The sequence below is a fragment of the Syngnathoides biaculeatus genome, chromosome 9, assembly GCF_019802595.1.
Source record: "Syngnathoides biaculeatus isolate LvHL_M chromosome 9, ASM1980259v1, whole genome shotgun sequence".
Taxonomy (NCBI): Eukaryota; Metazoa; Chordata; class Actinopteri; order Syngnathiformes; family Syngnathidae; genus Syngnathoides; species Syngnathoides biaculeatus.
The window spans coordinates 11284435-11308129 of NC_084648.1; the positions used below are offsets into that span (position 1 = coordinate 11284435).

A 23695-nucleotide genomic window follows, 5' to 3' on the forward strand; every position below is an offset into this window, starting at 1 on the left:
CTCCTCTTTTAGTCCGTTAAATCCAGGTTCCACCGTATTATGAACTCTTATCAAAGAATATTTTTACAATAAAAATATTTTTTTGTAAAGAGACAAATCATAAAAATGAAAACATATATTACACCTTTATTCCAATTATCCTTCTTAAAAAATATGTTGTCCAATAAACATGACACTACAAAAACAAAAAAAATCAAAATTACAGAACACAATTTGGATTGGACAGGTTCAGACACTTTTTAATCAAATATAGCAAAATCCCTATCAAAACTAACAAAAATGGAAGCTCTAAAAATGAACTGTCTTGAAACATTTTCAACACATCGCTGTCCAATAAATAACCCATAATTCACATTTTGTGATTTTCTTTTTTTCATTCACTTCCCTCATTTGACCTGAAAACCACTAACTAAGAAATTTTGTTTTGGACCAAAATAAAATAAAATGGATACATTTTTTATTGGACACCAAATTTCAGAATTTACTTTCAATAAAATACATAATCCAAAATAATTTCACTTCATCACAAGAGAGGAAAATGATCAAATTCTTTCTAAAGTGAGCAATATTGCTATTTAAAATTTTATAGCACTCTTGGATAGGATCTTATTAACAAATAATGAATAATTAACAAATACAAATAAACAAGACTTTTCGTAGATTTCCATAAGCACAGATTTAATGAAGTGACAAGACTGTGTAACACAATACATTATGTGCAGTACAGGTACATCCCGGGTATACATTCCACATGTAAGAACGATTACGTGGTTCAAAATAAAAATAAAACGAGAAAAAAAAATGGTGACGTTCACAGATGAGCAGTTTTGAAATGAGGTTGTTTTGTTTTGTCGATGGTGATTAATATTTACAAACAGGGATGGAGGCACGCAGTAGAACATGAGGTGTGTGGTTTATGCAACGTTGTCATCCACGCAATTAAAATCAACAAAGTTTTGCATAAATAGCTCATATTTACACAACCTGTACACGTCTGTACCCTGAATACATCTCAGCGCCGATCTCACTCACCTCAGTCTATCATTTGATTGTGATCACAGAAAAAAAAAAATGATCATAAAGTAGAACACGCAAAAATGTCAGGTTCACTCTTAACGGTGCCTAAAGAACATTCTGGCAAAAAAAAAATAGATGCTTTTCATTCACTTCTTTGACCCGCTAGACTGTGCAAATGATTCCTATACGCAGACGACGCAAAGGTACAGATCATTTTATTTTATTTTTTGGTAATGATATTGAGGATAAAGTGCAGCGGTGGGCAACCTAAATCTTGTACAGTATAATGCACACGTGTCAAACTCAAGGCCCGGGGGGCCAGATGCGGCCCGCCACATGATTTTACGCGGCCCGCTAAGGCAAATCATGTGTGTCAACTTCCAGGATTCTTGTTAAAAGCTGTACAAAAATTTGTAGTTGTCAAATATCATACATGATAACATTGAGATATCGCAAGCATTTTCGTGTTACCAAACATCAATAATAGTTGAAAAACCCATTCCCGCTGATTTCTGATTCCAAAACCAGTGTGTAAATATGATGAGGTGATTCAAGATTTTGATGGTTTCAGTTATAACGGCCTTCTGAGGTAAATAGCCCGCGACAAAAATGAGTTTCCTACCCCTGGTATAGTGGAACCTTGACTTATGAGTGGCCAACGTACAATTTTTTTCGCGTTAAAAAACATTTTTCTCATTATTATTGTTGTTTGTGCGCATTTTTTTCCCCTCAATCTTAAACTCTCTCTGGGCGAGCCGTGAACAGTTTGGCAGACAGCCAACAGTTCTGTAAAAGGGGTCCTGTGTGCTTGCTTCAAGCTGTTTATTTCCACTTCCAGGTTAGTGGAAAACTAAACATAAAACAAATACAATTACACGTTCATTTCGCCAAAACCAAATAACTCTGTCATAAAAAGTCTACTAGCTTCATGCTATATCACGCAAAACATAACTGCATTACACGTTTGTATGCATTTTTCTCCAATTTCGCGAGAGTTGAAACAAATGACGGTCAGCATCGTTTTTAAAACACTTGAATTATATTCTGAGGTTTGGAAGTTGAAAATGATGTCACCTCTCATTTGCTTCATCTCTTTTCAAAAATCAGAGAAAAACATTATTTGCATACTAATTTGGAACGCAGTGTAGAAACGGGCAACGATATCATGGACGTGTTTCATCACCAAAATCTACCTGCGTGATACGGTATATACAGTGTGTATGTAGTATACTGCCCCCTGGAGGCCAGGTTGTGCACACCAGAAGGAGCAGAACAATGTCCTTTGATTTGAAGCGTTAAATCATGCTACAAAGGTTGTTTACATTATATTTTACCGTGTTATTAATAGGAATGGGACTAAAGAACAGGTTCATTTTTAGAAATCAGTTCTTAATAATTCTATTCCTAGGAATGATTTTTTGTTTTGGTTGGCCGACGATTCCGCTCATCAATTACTTTCGCTTTAATGGGAAAAGTGGATTTGCAATTCAAGTTGTCAGTTCTCCATGTCAAAATTTCTATTTCAATTAATATTTGAATTAAAAAGCCGTCAATGGGAGTTAACGAGTTTTAACTCACAAAAGTGGCCCCAGAACAAATTCAAATTGAAACGTTTCAGTTCAGGATTTTGATGACTACGGTCCGCTGACCTCAAAGAAGAAAAGCGACAAAAACCAACAAAGAAGAAAGTGCACGAAGACATGCTTAAACCGAACAGTGGCGGTGAACAAAATTGTCGTCTTTGTTGACAGACTGCTCGGTGAAATACTTGTATTCAGATTACTTTGGAAATACTTGTAATCAGATTATGTTGTGCAAAGAAAGGGTTTCTCGCCTTCTCGGTTTACTCTACGTTTTCACAATTCACCGGTCTCATGTAAAGTTACTTTTCGTGCCAGAATGTTGGGGGGGGGGGGGGGGGGGTTCCGCTGCATACCCTTCAAAATAAAAGGCGACAACCTTAAAACTGGAAGTGAAGTTAAAAACGCCACATGGAAACCATTAGACGTAATACAACCGTTTCAAATAATGCTAAAATTAACTTTCAGCTGAAACATGAATTAGTATGAGGTCAAGTGAGTTAGTTCCGCACACATTGCCTTGCCGTTCATAGGTTTGATATCGATACCAAGTTGAAAATGGACGTTCATACCGTAATTTCTGGCCTATAAACCGCAACTTTTTTCACACGCTTTCAACCCCGCGGCTTATACGGTGATGCGGCTAATTTGTGCATTTTTTTCTAACAGCCGCAAGGGGGGACTGAAGCGGAAAAGGGAAGAGTGACACCGGTGGAATATATGTGCCGAGAAAGTGACTTTTACCTGTATGTTTTTTTCTTTTTTTTTAACCGGCCCTGTTAGTGCTGTGTTAGCGTGTTGCTGCTGTGTCTCAGTGATTTTTACCAGTATATATATATTTTTTTTAACTGGCCCTGTTAGCGGCATGTTACCGTTAGCGCCGCACTAGCTAGCATTAGCGCCACGTTAGCATGTTTCTGCTGTGTTACTGCCGCGTCTCAATGATTTAACTGGCTCTGTTAGTGATGTATTACCATGTTGTTACTGCGGCTGTTTTTTTTTTTTTTACCAATATGTTTTTTATTTTAATAACCAGCTTTGTTCGTGCTACCGTGTTGTTGCTATGTTAAGCTAAGTTAAGGTATTAAAACTTAAACTCTTTCTGTGTACTGTGTTTGTAAATATCTCGTTTTTCACTGTGCGTACTTGCAGCTTTTACACAGGTGCATCTTATGTATGTACCAAATGGTATTTCCTTTCCAAATGTACTGGGTGAGTTTTATAATCCGGTGCGCTCCGTAGGCCGGAAATTACGGTAATTTGGACATCTTTTATTTAAATCATACAAACTGTTTTGACCAAGCCCGCAAAAAGAATCGGAAGCGAGACTCGTTTAGTACCGGGATTGAAATGAGGAACCGGAATCGGGACCGCAATCGCTCGAAGTTGTAACGATGCCCAACCCTACTCATCATGTATTGCGGTAATCCTAAAAACAAACGCTCGAAAGCCACTCAAATGCTGGGTTCCATTGTACCGTCATGTTTTCATGCTGTACATAAAATATATTAGTGTGTCCCACTGCCAAATGGCCCTTGATAGGTTGCCCACCTTTGCTTTAGTTCCAGGAGGTTGTACAGTTATATACACCAGAAATCCTAAAAATGCATTGAACAACACATCCTCTTTTATCAAGAGTCTGAAAATGGACTAATGCGACTCATTTCCAAACGAAACTCGTCCCAATTGATTTTTCCTTTAAGTGCAAATGTAAATTCTGCGACAGCAACAGTAGAACCTCTAAGGTCCGACACAATCTCATGTTCTTCAAGGCAACATCACCCATTTCAGATCAGTTTTAATGCTCCATTCCTGACCCCCCGAGACAAACTATCGCCATCATTAAATCATTTATGAACTGCTTGGACAAACCATATGAGTGTAAAATAACAATAATTCAAAAAAAGTTAAAATGTGTACGCGCCCGTAGGTTTGATGACTTGTTAATAAACATGCAGCTGACTTGCAAATTCTATTCTTTTTTTCCTTTTTGATGTTGAGAAACCAAATTTGAAAATATTCAAATTTTCTTGTAATATAACATTACCGTTTCGGTAAATGAATCACTTTTTCTTCATGTCACAACACTAATTTCCTTATATCACAACTTTTTTTCGTGAAAAACATTTTTTTTGCAATTGTTACAATTGTTCAAATATTTTTTTCACATTATTTGTAACAAAACAACTTTAATCTCTAATAAGTCAATTTTTCCACATAAAAATGAAAAAGCCGTTGCTCGTGAAAATTGTTTTTTCTATTTTTCTGGAACATTTTTCTGCTATTAAAATGTTATTGTCTGGATTCCTACAACTATTTTTTTGTAATTTACAACTATTTTCTGTAAGATTACAACTTTATTATGTCACAACTTTATTCACAGTAAAATAACCGTTTTCCTCATAATATTGTCATAACTTTTTCTCGCAATGGTATGAGAATATGTCACTGTCCTGAAAACAAAACAAAATATTTTGTCGAGAAAAAAATTTTGGTTGGCATTTTGGATTTAAAAAAAAAAATATATATATATATATATATATATATATATATATATATATAGGTGATGAATCCTTTTGATTTGACAATGTGACATTTAAATGAATATTTCTGGAAAACCGTACTTATACGTTACATTAAAATTGTAATTGTGGTCTTATGAGTGCTTAAGTCATATTATACTGATCAGCCAGAATGAAAAATTTCACATTGTCGCTGTCCAATGACAAACTCAAAATTTTATGTGGAAAAGGGGAAAATAAAAAAGGTTTTGTCTCTCCGCTACGCCAGTGCAAGTGCGACTTTAGAGGTGAAACTAAATCCCGACTGGTATGAACACAACTTTAGAGGTTCCACTGTGTTTACAATTTGAGTGTATTGGAATGAAACTACCAAACTCCACGAGCCAGTCCAATACTTCTCCACCACTGGCAGCAAAAAGCTTATTGACGTCATAAGAGAGAAAAACACCGGTGAGACGTTTAGTGCATTTTTTTTTCTTTTTGAATCAAGCTCACACAGCGGTTGTCTTACACGTCAATTTTTTTACCCGCTGTTGTCGACTATTGCACTTTCCGAGCGGGTCCGCGGACCGCGCCCTTTCTACTCAGCACCCCCCCGCCTACCGCTGCCACTACGCCCAGCGCCCGCTCGACACGAAGCTTCGGCTGAAGGAGAAGCTGGTTTCCGAGCTGGTGTGCTTGCCCCAGGCGCCGAAAGGCACCACGATGATGGTGCTGTTGTCCTCGGAGCCGTACTGCAGAGCCTGCCGGAGCACACGCCGAAGTCGTTTAGTAGCCACGGGACCAGACCGGACATCACCGGAGCAATTCATGAGCGCGTGTGTGTATATTTAAATAATAGCCTAGTAATCTAGCTAGTACTATTAATGAGCATCAAGCGAAGGTGATTTCTATGAAATAATTAAAATTACTGACTACAGTTGTTAATATAACATGGCCGTGTACATGCGAGATCCATGGTGTTGAGGCTTCACGGTCCTCTCCGCTTTAAGTGCTGTTATTTCTGTGAAACGTTTAGAATACATTTTTGGTTGTACCCTGATTCCAATATTTCTTTTATTAGTATAACCCATTTGTGAGCAGCGTCCCATTTTTGGGACATCATGATTTTCACACATTAGATCCTTAAGTATATCCAAATATTTAAGTGTTTTAATCAGAAGCCATAATTTGGTATTAGGAGAGGATATCTCATCAGTAGAAATTAGCACGGAGTTATTCCCTTTCCTTCCTGACCCAACATGGCTGCCTAAAGTTATCACAGTTATAACCATAAACGAAAAAGAAGTATTTCCTTGACTGTGGCTTGTTAGGAGACTTTTATCTCAATAAGGCAAAAAATTGCCACCCTGCCCATGAATGGGTTAATAGTTTCTTTATTCTGAGCTTGCATTCGGGGTAAAATAAGAAATTGGACAGCATGAAGTTCAGTCATTCATCTTTTGTTACGCTTATACTCTATTAAAAAAAATTTTGACTGGAAGTGTATATTCTATTCCTGCTGCTTTTTGTGTCCATATTAAAGTAGTACTGTTAATTTTTCAGTCAATCAAGGAAAATTTCAACAATTTACTTTGTGACTAAGCTAACTAGCAGAATATGAACATTGGCTGAGCACATTAAAAACAGCATTATGGGCCATGCCGACGTTTTTTTTTTCCCCCTAATGTAGCTGGTTACTGAATTATATTTTAAAAATTATTAAACATGAAACGACAACTTTTGAACTTCTAGCTTTAAATGAAGTCACCTCTATTGAGGCCGCGTCAGCCCGTACCTGCTCGGAGATGCGCTGCGCCGCCTCCTTCGGGTCGTGACACTGGTTGATGACGTTGCAGATCTCCTGGCTGTTCATGATGAAGTTGATGCCGTCGGTGGTCAGCGCCAGGAAGGAGTCATGCACGGGACTCAGCTTGGGGGAAAAGAAGATAACAGTCACAAAGTGTTTCTTCGAACATTGCCCGGGTTAGCTGAAGATTCTAAATGGCGTGAATGTATATTTTTGACTGCATGTATGAATCTATGAATGACTAGTGACTGATGACCTCATCTCTTACAGTCTTAGAAATCTTTTCCTTGTGGATGCATCTATTTAGAGTGAAACCCCTGCATAGTTCCCATTTAGCACCCACAAATTTGCTTATTCTTTTTTAAACCATGTCATCATATCTTGCTGAAAAACTTGTCCATTGCTTTGGTGCCATCATGTGCCCAGCTGGGAGAAATTACAGGTTTAAGTGACCATCTACAGTTCTTGTCCTTGTCCATGAATAACCCAAAGGGACTTTTACCAAGTATTTAGTCTCATCAATGTACCGTTATTCTCTTGGTCTCTGGCTCGGCAATGACCCCAATGTTCTTTAAATCAAAGTCACCGATGCTTCGCGTCATGGCCAGCCTGCCGTTGACGTTGGACTGCCCCAAACTGTTCCAGGTGATGAAGCCTCCGCTCCTCTTGATCCTAAGCAGAGGAATTATAAGAATAAATTCACTTTCTTGATGAAGATTTTCATATGAAAAGTTGGACCTGTTTAGGTATAAATTGTATTTTCCTTCACTGAGCTGCACTTCATGATTGTACTCTGTTATAGTATATTTATTGAGTTAGACCTTGGTAAATCTGAAATTTTTGGGTACATTATATTTTTATCATCCATCATTTATCCTTAAGATTGAATTTCATGGTGAAAACTGTTTACATAATGTTTGATGAAAAGTAGCGTAATAAAAATAAGGTTTTCATTTAGGTGTAAATGTTGAGTATACTTTAAAATAAAACCAAAAACTATGCACAATCATGTGCGATCCCAACAAGGGATCTGGTTATTTACTGGGCACCGAACTGTGAGGTCAATGCTTTACCAGCTGATCCACCCTGCCGCCCACTTATTTTATTATATAAAGTATTTAAACTATATATGTATTTCTACTATGCAGTTTATTATCAGGAAAAACTAAAAAAAAAATGCTTTAAAAAGCCTAATTTTTTAGGCTTGGAACGCATTATTTCTTTTTCCATTCATTGTCATGGGAAACATCGATTCGGTTTTCAAACAAATCACTTCTCGAACCGTTTTCCGGAACGGATTGCGGTCAAGAACCGAGGCATCACTGTACATTACATTACATTGCCCCCGCCATTGTGGCTGGCATGTTGGTATATCATTAGCCAGCCTGAGGGTACATCACACACCTAACTTGCGTGCTAATGAAATTTTCATCACTAGCCTTAAGATAATGTGTAATGTTTACAGCTTTAAGCAAGTAGTTGACTGCCGGTGACGTTGACACTATCAGCTAATTAGCCAAATGGCTTAAGGAGATGACTGTTCCTCTATGTAAAAAAAAAATGAATCAGCTCCAAAAGGCTTCCTTCTTAGATGCAACACTGCGCACCAGCACGGTTTAATTTGGGGTTGAACTCCAAACATGTACTATATTTTTGGGCCGTTTACACAGTTACCTCTCTTTCTCGTCCTTCCTCTCGGGTGTGTGGTCGACGGTGAGCTTCAGGGCCTTGCCCTTGCGGCACAGCATGGCGCGGCTGTCGCCCACGCTGGCCACCACCAGCTCGATGCCGTCCCTCAGCAGTGCCACGGTGGCGGTGGTGCCCGCGTTCGCCCCGGGCGCTACAGAGACATGACGGACGGCGGGCGTGAGAGGGGGGGAAGAGTTGACGCTTCGCAGTTGTGCACAAACAACCACAGGATATATGTATACACAGGAGCGCGCACACAGAACACACACGCATGAACAAAGGGATGGGCGGGGAGGTCACGTCGGAGATAATGCAGTTGTCAATGGGGGGTGGGGGGGGTGTAGTGGCACATGCATCTTGAACACAGTTAAGTGTGTTTAGTTGTATGTACACTTAGCTATTCTTTAATAACCAAACAAATATTAAGTCATCTAATATGAAGACATGTTGATGTTTTTTTTCCCCCCCAATTATTTTTTTACGCATACACCAGCAGGAAAAATGACATTTGTCAAACTAAATTAAATGGTCATTAGACATTTCGTTGCTGTTCAAGTCCGATGACACATGGAGTGTGCTGACTTTATATCGACTCCATGAACAAAATTTTATTTGTTCCTCGTTATATAAACAGTCGCGCCGGAGTGCCTGCGCGCCAATCGAGTGTGCAATTTAACAAAATACATCTTAAATTGAGTTTTGCTGAATGCACAGATTACCATCGGGTGTTAATGGATGATGTAGCATTGAGACGTAGCTGTCAGTGTTTACGCTGCGTGCACCACATGCACTGATCTGCTCACAAATTGAATTGAAATCCATCTTAATGATGAAGAGCTGCCTCCACCAGTTAAAATAAAATTCATCTTGTCTTTAGGAGGGCTTGCTTGAAATTCGCTTTTTGAGATTCTGGCCTCAACAAGCAGCCCCTCCCTAGCTGCGCCCCATACACAACATGTTAACGAAAAGCCATACTCAGCACTAGTCTCGCCCTCCCTTAAGCAGTGAGCATTGGTAATTTCAGCGAGGCTCAAATTAGCGAGTGGAAAGTATGCTGTAATTTATGATCCAAAGGGTATTTTGAAGAGTCATTAAAACCTGAGAGGGATGGTATTTAAAAATATGGACGAGATATTAGCAACACATATTATATTAATATTATCACTAAACAGCTGTCACAATATGTTGTAAGTGTATAGTATTTTCAACGGTTATAGTAATCAATTTCTTCTGTCTTAACTCATAGGGATGGACAGGAAGAAAAAAAAAAAAAAAACAATTCCGTGATAAGGATCCACCCATCGGTCTGAAATAAAGAATAAAGTACCAAAGGCAACCATATTTACAGATTGTATAATTCTACAATTTCCAAAAACATTAAGTCACCACATTGCAAGTTCTACAAAGGGGCAATGAGGTCTGCAGGTATCGAATAGTTGTAGAATCGACTAATCATATATAAATGTTTCTTTTTTTTTTTTTTCGTATAATTCAACACACTGCTGTGCGCATGAGGTTCCGATATCTTTGTCGACTTGGTGTTGCTATCCTTGCGTTCTCCTGTAGTATCTCCGACTTTGGCTGTGTATGCTTTCAAAAGGCGGTGCCCCTGAACTTAGGGGTGTCGAACTCATTTTTGTCGTGGGCCACATTTTACTTACGGTTCCCCTCGCAGGGCCGTTACGACTGTGAAACCATAAAAATCTTTAATCGCCTCGTCTAATTTACATGTGAAATTTCTGAACTCTTATTGGAATCGGAATTCGAGAGTAATGGGATTTTCAACTATTGTTGTTTGGCAACAAAAAAATGCTCGTAATATCTCAACTTTATCATTTATGAGACAATTTAAAATTTTGGTATAGATTTGAATAAAAATCATGAAAGTTGATACATATGATTTGCCTTCGCGGGCCACATAAAATCACGCGGTGGACCGGATCTGGCCCCCGGGCCTCGAGTTTGACACCAGTGTCCTAAACCGTTGGGATGGTAGCCTATATTAAATGAGATAACGCCGACGTTACCTTGTGTTGACGATCATACTGTTGTAGGAAAAATTTCACTTCTTCATTTGTAAGCGTGAAATGATTCCAAACATAGATCAGTCCCTGTCTTTTATGGAGCATTTCCTCCTGGCACAGCACCATCAAGCCAGGTGTGTAGCAAAGGTATGTACTGCAGAGATGCTTCTTAAGACGACAACATAGTAAAACGTGTTTTCATTGGTCATTTACTGTAGACGCAGGGTTGTTGGAACATAGAGATTAACATTATATTCAAACCGTCACCATTTGGACTTCTCATTGGACAGCAACGATATGCTTAAATGCATTATCACGAATTTTATCTCTCAAAACCTGCTCCATGGATGAGCTACGCTAACTAAGAGCAGTGTCCCGAAGCCAAATGTGCACATTAGACATGCTGCGTCGTGTGGAGTAGTTCTGGCAGAGGGTGACGACAGACGTTCTCAAACTGACACACACTCTGACAAGAAGCTCTCGCATACACTCTGTAAGAGAAGGAAGAGAGAGCTAGAGAGAGAGAGTAGAGATGAGAGAGAGAGAGCGAGAGAGAGAGAGAGAGAGAGAGAGAGAGAGAGGAAGAGGGGAGTGAGAGAAAGATAGGGAACCTTCCAGAAGTCCAGGAATTAGGACCCGCTGGACTCTCTCTCCTTCAATATCTAGCCCCTCGTCATCCACATTGGTGCCAAGGGCCTCCAGCTCTGAGCTGGGTCCGCAGCTGCCGTAGATAACATGCACACACATACACACACACAGGCATATTGGGACATTTCACACAGCGCGGCCCCCCCCGGTGGGTGCCACGTCAACAGGTACACTAACGTTAACATTAGCAGTCGGATAATGTTAAAATGTCAAATTTGATTCTCTAAGGACCACCGTCATCATGACCGACATTAAAAAAATACATTGGCGCAGTAGGGTTATGTATTCAAAACCGAAGCTGAGGTTTTGTTCATAAAAAGTATATTTACTATTATATTAAGACACTCTAACATTACAGTCACTCACATTTGACGAGCGCGTTCGCGCCCGCATGCCATCGCGCTCGTAAATCTGTACAGTCAAGCACGAAAAATCACGTGTGTAATATTTGTTACGAGTAGAAAAAAATAGATATCGAAAGACGTCGCTTATTTTGTGTAGTCTTGACATTAATTTATGTTTATTTCATAAACGTTGTTAACAAAACAAGCCTGCTCCAAAACAATCAATATTCACCCAGAAACAGGAAATTCCTGAGTTACAGTGAAAACATTTCTGGGATATATAACACAGGTAATGTTTCAGTATCTAACTTTAATAAATATGAATTGTGATTTATTTGGACTTGATCTAATTTCTAACGTTAGACTAGTCTGTACGTATTTCTAAATGCGAGCGGTCATTTTCCCCCGTGGTACCGCGTTCTCTTTTCCCGTTATCTCCGTGCTTTAGGAAGATATAGATCATCTACAGCTAGTTTTCAATGGATTGACAATAGATAGCGTCGTAAATGATGCGAGATTATAACAATACATCATGATGAAATAAAAGGATTTGATTATATGAATTTTGAAATTGAATGTTTATTGACCTCTTTAAAAATGTCTGTCTCAGTCTGTGCAGTGTCAATAAATTATGATTATGGTATTAGGTAACAACTACATACTCAGTAAGTTATGAGATTCCATCCCTAATCACACCCGCAAGTTTATACCTGCGGGCATGACTGGTGGACAACACCCGTAACTTTATATCTGCGCGCATGACTGACCACACCCGTACCTTTTTCAAATGTGAGTGACTGCTATGCACACTTTGGACATTGTAACTGCACTTAAATAAATGGAAATATAAACTTGTTACTCTATTTTAACCAAGTTAAATAAAAATTGTACCTAAATGTTTGAAAGCAAACAGCTCAAAAAGATTTCATCTAAATTTAGTGTATGTACTTTCCAGTTAAATACAACTGAACTGCAACTGACAAATGTAAAATCCTAGATTAAAAACGTTTAAATACAGTTAGAACACTGAATTCAGTGATTCTTTGCATCCAACTAGATGGTGCCCATGTACCAGTACCACTCTTTTGAGGATTACTATTAATATATGAGGTACAACACTTTTTTTGGTCATTCTACTGTCTCTAAAAAAACATCCAGAGAGTAAATGAGTCATATTTCTTGAACGTTACGAAACAAAAATACATGCAAAAAGGTGTTTTGATGACATTGAGTTTAAAACTAGTCTCCCTTCCCAAGGGCATTCAGTCCACATCACGGTTCACATCTACAGTGATTGTTTTGTATAGAATGGAAGCTTTAAAGGCGTTAAATAATACATTGCGGGAAGCTGGTCCATCTTAAAAAAAAATTGTTTCGACATGGGAAATGCAGGGGAGGTTCCTCGGTTTATGACAGTATTGGCGTCAGAATAGGACGATCAATTCCAGTATGGTTGTCGAGCTAAGATTTAGACCACTTTTACCAAAGGGGTAATGAGAGAAATAAACGCCCTCTGTTACACGGTGCAACTGTGGCGTTTAATCTTACTTATCATTAACTGAAGTTCTTTTGACATATCATACATACACGTCATAGGAATATAAAACCAAGATACCCACTGCAATAGTTCAAGTGGCGAGGAAGTCGATTCAACTTTATGTTTGTTTTTATTCCAAACTAATTTAACCACAGTTGGGAAACGGAAAAAGAAAAGTTAGGGAGATTGCATGTGACCATATGGTGAGGTTCTTTACAGCCTCGTGTGAGCAGCCATATTGTATATTCGATTCTTCTTTCATCATTTTCAACATTTGGTCACTTTAGCCATACTACACTTAGCAACCGGGACAGAAACACATGCTGCTGCTAGTTCCATTTCCAGCTCTGAGGCCGTTGTTAAATTCTTTTTCCGCTCTGACATCACTGACACCCTTCATGCAAACAGCCAAAGAAGAAGGAAAAGCAGCACAACCCCTAATTTGAATACGGAATAATCTCAATGACAATCAGTAACATACACTTTTGTGTCACAGTGACGACAGGTGCTGGCCTCTCTCTCAGTTTGCGAGACATTCTGAGTTTATAAGTCACGCTTATATCTGTAGGCTACAACCAATTGCTACACACTCAGGGTGAGTGTAATCATTTTTATTGCCCGCTATTCGGGATCTTTGTAAATCAAACCTTAATTGTTGTATGGCGGAACTGTCGTAAACTGAGCAACCCCTGCATTCTCTGGATTATTTTCCTTCATTTATGCTACTAATCTCATTTAATACAGAAAGGAGTTGAAGAGTAATTAGTGTGCACTGTCATTTGTGTCTTTTGCTCATCAATCATTAGTTAACCTTGGCTTTAAAATACAGACCTCCGTGCTCAGTCTTAGACTCTTGTTGAAGGAATAAAACTAAAAGGTATCACCGTGTATGACTTACGACTCAGTTGCAAAAGTCTAATAATAGTTTGGGTCAACCTACCAATTGAAGAGTGGTGCAAATGCTTGGCTAAAGCTTTGTCTACTTCTAGGAAAGCTTTGGTTAAAACCAGTTCCAGATTGTCCTCGTCGACCACAAGATCCCTGGAACAACAAACAAACAGAATTTAGTACACAGGGATCAACTATGACTTATCTGTAAATACTACGGTCAAAACCGCTCTAAAACACCTCAACATTGAGCCGAAAAGAACTAAAAACAACATGATCTCCTCTGACAAGAGGAGAACTCACAAGTCCCGATGAAAACTTAATAGCTGCAGTTGATGAAATAAAACTGTATGCTTACTTGATAAAAGACTCCATGTATTTGTCACAGAAATCCGCCGCTTCTGGCCCGCCGTGCCCGTCAAACACGGCAAAGTAGATGATGTTGTCGGTCATTTGGGAGAGCTGGAAGCGGTCCTCATTCTCCTTGCGCTGTCCGATGAGCGAGGCGCAGCCCACCTTGGACAGGCTGACCTTGGGAATGGGCTTGCCGTAGCGGATGCTGGACGGCAGCAGGATGGGCTCGTCGATACGATTGTCCCAGATGCCAAACGAGTCCCAGGTGGTGGGGCGGCCGCTGCTGTCGGCGTCGAAGCGTGTGCCGCTGCGGCGCTTTTCTGAAGGTGTGTGGATCTGCCTCCTGGGGACGGTCGAGTGAAGGGCGATGTCCTGCTTCAACGCGAGGGGCACTAAGGCCATTTGGGGAAGGCCGTTGCGTCCAACATGGAGCCCACTGCACCTTGTCAGGTGGGCGAGATAGGCTATTGACATCACCCTAACAGCGGAAATACCGGAGAAGCACTGGATATCGAGATACGGGATCACCTAACAGTGGAAAAACAAGGAAACTATTTTTATCATTCGACTTTTTAGTTGCTTGTACAATCTTCCTCTACTATTTGTAGGGGATAGAATGAGACTAAGCCTTGCTGCGAATAGCAAAAATCCAAAAAGGTCCAATCATGACAAGACACTAGTCATTTCATTTTACACACGAATTAGAATTTAATTTTTAATTTAACAAATTTAAAATTGAAGGTGGAGGTCGAACTGCATCAGGGATCCGTTCTGAGCCCCTTCCTGTTTGCGGTAGTAATGGATGACAGATGAGGTTAGACTGGAATCCCCTTGGACCATGATGATCGCAGATGATATTGTGATCTGCAGTGATAGCAGGGAGCAGGCAGAGGAACAATTAGAAAGATGGAGGCATGCACTGGAAAGGAGAGGAAGGAAGATTAGCCGAAGTAAAACAGAATAGATGTGCGTGAATGAGAGGGGCAGAGGAGAAGAGTGAAGCTCCACGGGGACGAGATAGCGAGGGTGGACGACTTCAAATACTTTGGGCCAACAATACAGAGCAATGGAGAGTGTGGTAAAGAAGTGAAGAAACGGGTCCAAGCGGGGTGGAACAGTTGGCGGAAGGTGTCTGGTGTTCTATGTGACAGAAGAGTCTCCGGTAGAATGAAGGGCAAAGTTTATAAAACAGTGGTCAGGCCGGCCATGATGTCCAGATTAGAGACGGTGGCACTGAAGACATAACAGGAAGCAAAACCTGAGATGGCAGAAATGAAGATGTTGGGGTTCTCGCTTGGTGTGAACAGGCTGGATAGGATTAGAAATTAGCTCATTAGAGAGACAGCCAAAGTTGGATGTTTTGGAGACAAGGTTAGAGAGTGCAGACTTCGATGGTTTGGACATGTCCAGAGGTGAGAGAGTGAGTATATTGGTCGAAGGGTGCTGAGGATGGTGCTGCCAGGCAAAAGAGCGAGAGGAAGACCAAAGAAAATGTTGATGGATGTAGTGAGGGAGGACATGAGGACAGTGGGTGTTAGAGAGAAAGATGCACGAGATGGGCTTCGATGGAAAAAGATGATAGGCTGGGGCAACCCCCCACTACTAGAGAACAAACGTTCACTATGAGGTAACAATCTCGACCATGAGATAAAACAAAGTTACATACTGTAGAAACTCGATTTAACAGACCCCATTTAACGGATTTAGATTTGTCAATCTGCCTGTTCCTTGGAGGAAGCATTCCAGAGATGAGTTTCGCTGCTGGTCAATGTGAATTTTTATTGGGTGCAACAGAATGACAACAGAAAATTGTGTGAGTATCTTTTTGTTTCCTAAACTACAAAAAAGATGACGGAACTATTGAACAAGTGTTCAAATATGAGGATGATAGCATCTCAGGCAGTTACATTAGTCCCGCGAGGTTCTATCTGCTTTGAAAATTGCATGGGGGTCCTCCACCACATAAATCTTATATTATTGTTACTCCTGCATTCATTTATGGAAACCTATTTATACCTTTTCAATACACTACGCTGCAATTTGTCGTGTTTCATTCAAAATATGCACCGTAACTACGATTACGTCAGTCGAAACGACGCGTGACCAAGTCATTCGGCGAACATTAGTCGGCTGTTTGACAACACGGAATCGGCTTTCGCATTCATATATTTCATATTCGTCAAATATGTTATTCAACATTGGAGAATACATAATTGAAGAAAAACCCAGAGGGTTACATTAAGCATTTGTTTTTATCTCACAGGGCGAGTCCTAGCATGGTCCAAATCGTTAGCAGGTGTTAGCCGACTTGCTAGCTTCAATTGGTTCTTCTCAATTGGATAAAGAATACAGTGCCGAAAAGAAAAAAAATCATACCTTGGATGTATTTTTGAGATAATCGTCTTGTTTTATCGCCCTTTAGGTGCCTATTTTATTGCCCCGTTGAACAGTTCCCGAACGACACTCCTCTAGTCGTTTCGCATAGCTTGTATAACACAATGTTGTTAAACAAGGGAATAGAGAGGCGCCAGCCAATCGGAAAGCTCGGAGTTTCATCTCCGCCGTCGACGCCCCACAGATAATGCAACTGATTGGTTGTCAGGAATGTAACGGACAGCTAAAAGACCCAATCACAGAATACGAGCTTGCAAATCAGCCACTTCGTGTGTTGCGTTAACGCAGACAGAATATCAGCACGGTCCTCAAAAGGTGACCTCCATACTTCTGTTTACGACTCCGGTAACGAAAGCCTTTGGCTATTATTCTACCCTAAAACAACAGACGAAGATAAAACGTAACTAGACAATATAATACAATAAATATATGACCAATAGTATTATTAATTGATGGTGATGATCAAATGTTAAACCAACACCTGCTTGTTGACCCAGTAAGACAGTAACTACATCGTAATAGCAGGAAATGTTTAAAAAAAAATAAATACAAAACATTTTTGGGGGCATTTCCTGCTTGGTGAACCAATCAAGGGATTGCTTTTTTATCATGTGCGTGACGTCACACCACGACACTTTAAAAAAAATACGTACATCCATTTATGTTTTAGGGAAATTAAAAAAGTTTGAACAAATGTAAAAAAAAAAAAGAGTTTGGATACAAGCAGCATTCAACTAGCTAGGTAATAACCTTAAATGCTGCTGGGCAACGAAGGAGCAGGAACGAAGAAGCAGAAACTTCCATTCATCTGTTTTCTGAGCCGCTTATCCTCACAAGGGTCACGGGAGTGCAGGACCCTATCCCAGCTACCGTCAGCAGGAGGCGGGGTACATGACAACATGCAAACTCCACATCAAGTGAGGGGGGGGGGGGTTTGAACCACAAACCTCAGAACTGTGAGGAAGACGCTCTAACCAGTCGCGCCACCATGCCAAGCAGAAACTTACAAACCACAAAACAAATCCAAAAGAAAACCACAGAAAAAAATATTAAAAAAAAGAAAAAAGACCAGGGAAATCGACCCCATCCTAAGACGTTAGTTGGATTCACTGGAAAAAGTTGGCGAACATCAAAACATTCAAATATATTAAGCCAAAGTGGTTAAAACGAAATAAAATAAACTGTAGACTTTCATTCTCTTCTTCAAAAGGTCGCAAACTATTTGCATTTTATTTGCCAAATTCTGAGCTCCCCCCACCAGGAATTCCATCAAGGTGGGAGGATGTTGACTTGACTTTGAGATTAGCTCAATGTGTGGCGAATGGTGCCAAAAAACACAATCATTTAACAACTGGTCAAGGGCATCACTATAAAAGCATTTTTTTTAAAATTGCTTTTAGCATTACCGGGAATTTTCACTCTAGTGAACAGGTGTCAAACTCAAGGCCCAGGGGCCAGATCTGGCTCCCCATGTCATTTTATGTGGCCCGCTAAGGCAAATCATCTGTCAACTTCCACGAGTCTTGTGAAAATCTGTCACAAAATTTCTAAATGTCTTATACCATAAGTGATAACGTTGAGATATAAGCATTTTCGTGTTACCGAACATGAACAACGGTTTAAAAAAATCCATTACTCCTGATCCCTGATTCCAAAAGTAGTTCTGAAATGTCGTGTGTAAATATGATAAGGTGGTGAAAGATTTTTATGGCATAGCGGCCCTATGAGGAAAACAGTAATTACAATGTGTCCCGCGACAAAAAAATTAGTTTGACACCCCTGCACAAGTGAGGAGTTGCTTTTTTTAAAACACAAAAGCAAAAAAAAAAAAAAAAAATCCAGACAAAATCCACAGAGGCCAAAGAGTCAGTAAAAATATCTTTGTTTTTTTTCTCCATTCATATTATTTACAAGATACAAATACAGCATATGTACTAAAATGTACACACTGTCAACGTGTGAAGCCTCGCCAGTGCTCGTGTTCAATAAAAACGTAATTCACACAGATCAACTCATCCATGTCCATTTGGGAGAAACGTACGTGCTCACACAAATGTAAACATATGCATACGTTGTCCACATTTACAGCAGGAGGGAAAACATTTGGACATTTATTATTATTTTTCTTTTCACACCAATTTTTTTGTACACTTGTGGACTACAATGAACAAACATACTAGTCCGATGTTGCTAGTGATCAGGAAATACACATTGTGAGTCTTAGGACTGTACTATATGCAAGTATTATGGGCCACATAAAAAAAAAAAAAGACAAAAAAGCGAGGCAATAAAAACTGTGCCCGCTTTTAGTTTTTTGCTTTTTATAGTAAATATGAAGATTGTGGTTTGAATTCAGATTAAAGCAAATTGAGAGATGATATTCAACAAACAGCAACAATAATAGTCAGAATACTCTAGTGGGAACAAGTGGAAACCAGTACGATGACAATGGAACAAAAGTTGCAATTTTACACAACATTGTCATTTTTATGAAAAAAAAAAGTGGAAGTACATACTCTTGTTACTTAAAAAATTGTAGTATAAGTTTGTGTTCTCCCCAAATTATTTTTTCTCATCATATTGTGACTTTATTCACAGCTAAATATAAATTCAGCTTGCAATATTAAATCCCGCGACCCTTATGAGGATATGGGGCTCAGCAAATGGATGGATGCAATATTAAAATATTCTTTATTTAAGCAAATTCATTTTTAATTCTGCAATATAAATGTCAGTAGGTCTCGCACCTTTTTTTTGGTAAAGATTACAAATATTTTCCCACTGTAATTAGATTACTAAAATCTAGATCTTATGGATTTTTTCTCCTTTTTGTGCAAAAATACTACATTGCATGACAATATTATCATTTATCATTGCAAAAGGTTTTCATTTTTACATTTCCCCCCTTTAAATTACTATCTTATCACAATATTTGTTTTCCTCACACAAATTACGTGCTGAATATTCATCAAGTCTTACAAATATAATTTTTTTTTCATAAAAATCACCTATTTACTCACTAAAATGTGGGTCTTATTGTGTCTTTTTCTCAGAAAAAAAATACAACTTCATTTCAATTTTTTGCCCCCATAAATTACAGATGATTTGTAATCCTACAACTTCATAAATAATTTAATTTATTTAGAATTGTATTTTTCCATTTTAATTGTGGCCCATAATACTCATTTTAAGATAACTGGATATAGACCAGTTTGCCTACGAGCAGAGGTCAGATCAGACGTTAAATCTCCAACAAATATAAAGTCTCCCGTACAAAAATATCCTCCGCCATCTTCCTCGCGACATTTTAAAAAATAGCATTTTTCGTGTATCATTTCTTTAAGACTTCTATGGCAAAAGGTGAGAAAGGTCGTCGTGGTGCAAAACGGACACAAATAAATTAGTAGTACAGGCGTGAGAGTTTGCGGTGAAGTTTTGGGGTTCTACGCAGCGCTTGGGAGATCTTGATCCAAACTGTTGGGACCAAAGTCTGAGATTTTGCTCATATGAACTTGGTGGACTCTCTTTTGCTGATGAGCACCTCGAGTAGCTTCAGTTTGGCTTTGACGTGCTTATACTCGTTGTACTCGGCGGCGAGAGGCGAGCGGTCCTCCTTCTGAACGTTCCTGAGGAAACACAACAACAATGTCTAGCTTCGCACCGTGGACAACTCACATGGGTGGGGAACGTAAATAATGCAATTTAATCAGACGTTATCTCACCAAATAATATCTCCAAGAATGAAGTTGTGTAATATATAGAACATTAGTGCGTACAAATAAATTAAGACCAAATCCAAATAAGTGCAAAGCAAGGCATTTCACTTTAGGTTGCACATGAACAGTTCATGAACCTTCTTAAACTGTTTTACGGTCTTTGAGAACTGAATTTTCCTTAGCTCACCTCTCAAACCCTTTTTCATTTATTTTTAGATATACTTCATGTTTTAGAAAATAAAACAGAAGTAACAATTTTTGAAACAAATACAGTAGTTGTTCATATAGTTTCTGTTCTCCATCTGCATCAAATCCTGTAATTCTGTTCTTACCTTCCATTTTGTCGAAAGAATTGGTCCTCAAACTCTTTGAGATTCTTGCGGATTCGCTTCTTCTCCTCTCGGGCCTCCTGGAGCTGCTCCACAAGCTCTTTTCTAGAGGATGACAAGAAAATCTCATATGATTCAAAAATCAATCTCAATTACCTGACTCACAACAAGTTTTGGCTCTCATTGGGTTCCAGGTGAAATTTCTGGAGGATATTCTAAAAGTTGATATTGAAATGAAAAATACATATAACATTATTCACTTCAATGTCTACATGAAAAAATAAATATGAGCAGAGAGCGCATCATCCATGCGCAATGTTGGGGACGTGTCATTCGACATCCAAGTGGTCGCCATATTGGCTGCGTCACCTGCCCGTGACGTCACCCCGGACATTCGCCATTGAAAAGACGCTGTGGCCCCTACTGTGGGAGACGAACACGCCCCTTCTGACACGAAGAAGAGAACATCTCACAATCGAGTGAAGTTACCGGGGCAATATCACCCTATTGTTTCGAGCCATATTTAGATATGCGGATCACGGCCAAACCACCTCCCCGCCCGATCCACCTCACGGTGGTGATAAAAACAATGCCGCCCGGAAGCGACGACGATGCCGCGTCCAAACCGCCTCCCCGTCCGATCCACTTCTGCGGCAGAGATGACCCACCGTGGCCAGGCGCCACAACGAGACACCGTGGCCGACAGGGCCGGTAGCGATCCACAAGGCCGTCCTTCAGCAGCTGCTGCACAGAAGCCTTCCGATGCGCACATCAACACATTTAGCACACATGACTTAGGGATTACACCCGCCACCCCAACTATTGTTTTTTTTTTAGTAGCTGTATACACACCTACCTGTCATTTGGAACCCATGAAGCTCTCGTCCTTTGCACCCATGCAATCCATTTTTCACGAAGAACCGGCCGGGTCTCTTGGAAACTTATGAAGGGTAAAACCATCCTCCCAAGCGTTCAAGCAATATCCAGCAATTCAACGAGCCGGCATTTTGGCTAACACGAAGGAACAATGAGCTATCTTCCCGCAGGTAAAACTAATAGAAACAAACAAGTCCGCTTTAGTCACCGTCTGCTACTAACGTCACTTCCTGCTTCTTGTCAAAAACAGATCCCTCCAGAGGATTTTCATGGCGGGAGTTACAAAAAGCCATACATGTCAAAATCATGTTTTGTTGTGAAAAAACGGATGGGTCTGTTCAGGCTGCCTTTTTTTTTTTCATTAATAACATCCTAAAAATCATCCATTTCATGACACTTGACCTTTAAGCTCAGTGGCCACTTTCCTCAAAGAACAATTTTAGATCTCAACCTACACTCAAATTACACGTTATCATGCATTTTATGTTCATCCTGAATTTCAAGCTCAACTTCCCAAACTATTTGTGAGTAAAGTGTATATTAGTGTGTAGTCCATGGGCCATTATTTTGGGCTTACGTGCTTGCGGAGTGCAGGTTGGACAGGCGCATGTCGGTGACATTCTTGGAGGGCATCAGTTCATCCACAGGGGAAATAAAACCGTCCACTTCCTCATCCACGTGGCCGAGGAAGCTGAGCACGTTGAGGTCAGGCCGAGCGGTGACCGAGAACTGCGTCTTGGGGTCGGCATCGTCCTCGGAGCCTTCCTCTTCCTCCTGCGTGAAGAAAGAGAGGATGAGATGGAGCGCCAGACTTGCCGTGACTTGTCAAATCTAGTCGAGACTGGCTGGGACTGTTAGTGAAAGGTTTGGACTGGTCGAGACTGGCCGAGACAAGCCATGATTGATCAAGTTAGGTTGAAATTGGGTCTAACTGATCGAGACTGTCTGTAACTGGTCGAGTCAGTTTGAGACTACTTAAAACCAAGTAGCTAATTGAGTCAGGCTGAGAATGGGCGCAACTGGTTGAGTAGTAGAGACCAGTTGCTAAGTTGCGTCAGTCGGACTACATAAGACTGGCTGTGACTGGTCGAGTCAAGCTGAGACTGACCAAGACTTTTCAACAGGGGCCGTTACCACAGTTAAATAAGTTCGAGACTATTCTGAACATTTGAAATGGCCATTAACTTCTTGAGCGAGTCGTAGTGGCTGCGAATGGTTGAGTCTGGTTGAAACTGACTAAGACTGGCCGTGACTAGTTGAGTCAGGTCGAGACTGGCTATCACTATGTAAGTGAGGTCATTACGAGGCGAGTCGGATCAAAACTACTCGAGACTACTCGGGATGGGCCTGGATATTTGAGTCAGGCCAAGACTGAGTCGGAATGAAACTGGGCGAGATTGCTCTTGATCGGTCAAGACTGGTCTGGTCTAGATAGGTCAAGACTGGTCTGGTCAGGTCTAGACTGGTTGTGATTCGGGTTAGTGGTTAACAATCATAACCAACCCTTCTTAGCCCTCATTTGGACTCCGAATGTTAGTTCATCACGACACAATCACAGAGTATCGCATATGAAACATGATCTGTCTTGTCAGAGGTCTGTGCTCCAAAAAGCGTAAAACCAAAGTTTAAAAAAGAAGAAAAGAAAAAGAAGAAAAGAAAAAGTAATTCATGCTCCACAGCAACAACCCCCATGTCAGAAATACAGAAAAAAAAATAAAATAAAATAAAACCTCGTCAAAGAAGAAGCAAATGCATTGAGAGTTTTTGCCGTGGTTGCGGTCACTCGAATGTACTGATGGACACTTAGGTTGCATCTTTTTATTTCATGCGCTTTATGTATTTGCCAAGATCCATGTTAGTACAACATTCCAAAATTAACCATTGCAACAACAAAACTAAACCCAACTACGTGTTATCACACACAAGCTATTGATTCGACACGAAAAGGGCACGGAAAACGGCAGGCAGCTGTCCAATCAAGAGGCAGC

The 23695-nt window shown here is 40.0% G+C and overlaps 2 protein-coding genes across 7 annotated transcripts in view; both read right to left on the bottom strand.

Annotated features, from left to right (window-relative positions):
• Positions 1–5165: 5165 nt before the first annotated feature.
• ppm1kb (protein phosphatase, Mg2+/Mn2+ dependent 1Kb) lies at positions 5166–16979 on the bottom strand. The gene is made up of 7 exons (XM_061830825.1): positions 16769–16979; positions 14397–14920; positions 14091–14191; positions 8583–8748; positions 7436–7580; positions 6897–7031; positions 5166–5862 (listed from the first exon to the last, which is right to left on the bottom strand). The coding sequence occupies exons 2-7, from the start codon at positions 14864–14866 to the stop codon at positions 5731–5733; spliced, it is 1149 nt and encodes a 382-aa protein (XP_061686809.1). The 5' UTR covers positions 14867–14920; positions 16769–16979; the 3' UTR covers positions 5166–5730.
• Positions 16980–18651: 1672 nt separating this feature from the next.
• fam13a (family with sequence similarity 13 member A) overlaps positions 18652–23695 on the bottom strand; it is a 54198-nt gene continuing 49154 nt past the window's right edge. For all 6 annotated transcript variants that reach the window (XM_061830287.1, XM_061830285.1, XM_061830284.1 and 3 more), the window contains 3 exons: positions 22285–22481; positions 20835–20936; positions 18652–20412 (listed from right to left, as the gene is read on the bottom strand). In XM_061830287.1, the coding sequence (XP_061686271.1) occupies positions 20289–20412; positions 20835–20936; positions 22285–22481 (423 nt within the window). In that variant the 3' untranslated portion in view covers positions 18652–20288. The remainder of the gene's footprint in view (positions 20413–20834; positions 20937–22284; positions 22482–23695) is intronic.

Bases quoted from the DNA above. Each gene is read 5' to 3' on its own strand.
- ppm1kb (XM_061830825.1), bottom strand. From the start codon at position 14,866: ATGTCAATAGCCTATCTCGCCCACCTGACAAGGTGCAGTGGGCTCCAT. The intron at 14,192-14,396 runs GTAAGCATACAG...TTGTTGTTCCAG, and splicing joins TACATGGAGTCTTTTATCAA to GGATCTTGTGGTCGACGAGG. The intron at 8,749-14,090 runs GTAGGTTGACCC...ATGTCTCTGTAG, and splicing joins TTTGCACCACTCTTCAATTG to CGCCCGGGGCGAACGCGGGC.